The 2,584-nt window shown below is 52.2% G+C and overlaps 1 protein-coding gene across 1 annotated transcript; it reads right to left on the reverse strand.

Moving 5' to 3' along the window:
* Nucleotides 1-4: 4 nt before the first annotated feature.
* LOC119344726 (malonyl-coenzyme A:anthocyanin 3-O-glucoside-6''-O-malonyltransferase-like) lies at nt 5-1,163 on the reverse strand (the record flags this gene model as incomplete). Its single annotated transcript, XM_037615089.1, has 1 exon — nt 5-1,163. A coding segment is annotated over exon 1 (993 nt), but the record flags the coding sequence as incomplete, so codon positions are not given.
* Between the last annotated feature and the right edge of the window lie 1,421 nt (nt 1,164-2,584).

The following is a 2,584-nucleotide window of genomic DNA, read 5'->3' on the forward strand; positions in this document are numbered from 1 at the left end:
GCTGGTTCTTGGGCGCGGCGTGCTGGGCGGCGCCGATGCAGTTGCCGAGGTACTCGTCCGGGACGGGATCAGGCTTTATCCGCGAGCGGTGGTCGACGGAGAAGAGGATGTAGGTCGGGTCGCCGCTGCTTGCTTCGGCGTCGTCTTTAGCGCGCTGGTAGCAGGACCAGATGAAGCCGAAGGTGGCGACGAGCGAGGAGCATCGCGGCGGCGGCGCGCCCGCGTCACCGGCCGCGGAGAAGACGACGTCCTTAACGCGCTGGATGTCCTCCCTGGAGAGCGTGAAGGTGGCGAGCAGCTTGTCGCTGGACATCTCGACGTACTCCATCTCCTCGGTGCTCGTGAGATCTCCGACGTAGATGTCGTAGATGTGGCTGAAACTGGGGTCCTTGGTAACGAGGCTTCTGTCGACCACAGGGGGAGGAGGCGCGGCGGCGCCGCTGCTTGCGGCGGCCCAGGTGTGGAGGAAGCGCGTGGAGGAGGCGCCATCGCAGGCGGCATGGTGGAGGGAGATGCCGATGGCGAGGCCGCCGCGGAGCACGGTGGCCTGCAGGGCGAGCACCGGGCCAACCCCCGTCGAGAGAGGCGGCACGAGCGACAAGATCCTGGCGACCTCCCTCGGCCCGTCGGCGGCCAGCTCGTCGACGTCGACGGCGTACCCGGCGACGGTGAAGGCGACGCCGTCGCCGGGCTGGTAGTGGAGCTCGTAGCGGTCGGCCGTGCCGGGCGTGAGGCGGAGGCGGCCGGCCAGCGGGAAGTAGGCACGGAGGGCTTGGGAGAGCGAGGACCTGAGGCTGGAGATGATGGCGGATGGGACAAGGTCGTTGCCGGTGGTGTCGGGGGTGAGGCGGTAGAGGAAGACGCGTTCCACCGGCGGGGAGTTGAGCCAGTAGACGTCGAAGAAGGTAAGGGGGAGGGAGGTCTCCGGCGCCGGCGGGGGCGCTACGACGGCGCTCTCCAGGACACTGAGCTGCGGCGGAGAAGGCAGAGGGTCCATGGCTCCTTCACGCGCTCGGAGGAGAGCAGAGCAGATCAGCTGTGGGGATCGATTGATTGATTATCGGGTGGTGACAAATTAACCAGAACGGGCCCTCGCCACGTCTGCTGTGTCTCTATGATATCTTATCCAGCGTGAGACAGAGAGAGTGGGAAGACTGACAGAGATCTCGCCACCACGTGTGTCTCCTAGTTTGGCAATGTGATTCTTCAGTTTGAATAGATTGAAATTTTGAAAAGTTCCAACTTTTTGAAAGCTTGAAAATTTTGAAGTTTGATATTATTCCCAAAAAAGTTTTGGAAGTACAAATGTCCAGAGTATGTGAAAGTTTAAATTCCTGAAAGTAGAATATCTTTTTATTGAGGGCTAAAATTATAATATCTCTCAAAATTTAAATCTAGAGTATATAGGGGTTGTGGCATCTATGAGGGGAAAGCTCATTTCTCCCCCATATATCTTTATAAACAGTCCGGACACAAAAACGCATGCCCAAAGGCTCCCTCAAAGCTGGGTCGAATGATCAGACGGTCTGGACTCCCCAAAACCCAGCCCATAAGTGGGAGATAAATGGGGATGTCCAGACATGTCCGCCACATTGAGCCGACACGCCGGGCTTATTCAGTACCCTATGAAACTACCAGGGAAAACCCTAATAGTAGCACGGGGTTAAGAGCTAGCAATAGCATGGGGGCCGTGCTACTGCTAGGGCGCTACAACTAATTGTTAGTAGTAGCGCGTGGTCTGGCCCTACACTACTACGAATTGTGTCTAGCACTAGCGTGGGGTTGGACCCGCGCTACTACTAAATAGTAGCATCGCCGGTTGTTGCCCCACGCCACTAATGTTCGTGTGTATTTCATTTCTTTATATTTATATTTTATTTATACACTGTTATACAAATTTTTATACTGTAGCAATGAAAAGGTCGTGGAAGAAATACGGATTAAATTAAAGTGGATGGATGCAAGTGACTAAGTTGAATTGGTAGGATGATATGATGTTGGGACGGCACATAAATGTCGAATGAAGGCAATGTCTATCAAGTTCAATTTGCATTGAGGGGCATATATAAGGAGGTTGTTGCATCCTCATAACACAAATCACTTGTGTGTCGAATGAAGGCAATGCCTATTAAGTCCAATTTGCATTGGGGGCATATAAGCTGGTTGTTGTATCCTCGGAAGTCAAATAACTGCTTGCAACTAAGGTTGTCAAGGCTCCTCAACCGTCATACTTTAATCTAATATGTGTTTATTCCACCCAATGATATAACAACTCATCATTATCATAATGATATAACAACTCATCATCATCGTAGTCATATAACAACTCATCATCCGTAGTCATATAATAACTCACCATCATTCTAGCACATGACAAGTACTACGACCTCCTCCTCCTCCTCATCGTAGTCATATAACAACTCATTATTTGTAGTCATATAATAACTCGCCAACAATATAGCACATGATAAGTTAACCAACAGTAGCTAGTTGTTAATTATCATCCTAGCACTAGTGCAGAACCGGGATTTAGCACCGGTTCGTAAGGGCCTTTAGTGCCGGTTCTGTAACCGGCACTAAAGGG

Source organism: Triticum dicoccoides, unplaced genomic scaffold, assembly GCF_002162155.2.
Source record: "Triticum dicoccoides isolate Atlit2015 ecotype Zavitan unplaced genomic scaffold, WEW_v2.0 scaffold182375, whole genome shotgun sequence".
NCBI lineage: Eukaryota > Viridiplantae > Streptophyta > Magnoliopsida > Poales > Poaceae > Triticum > Triticum dicoccoides.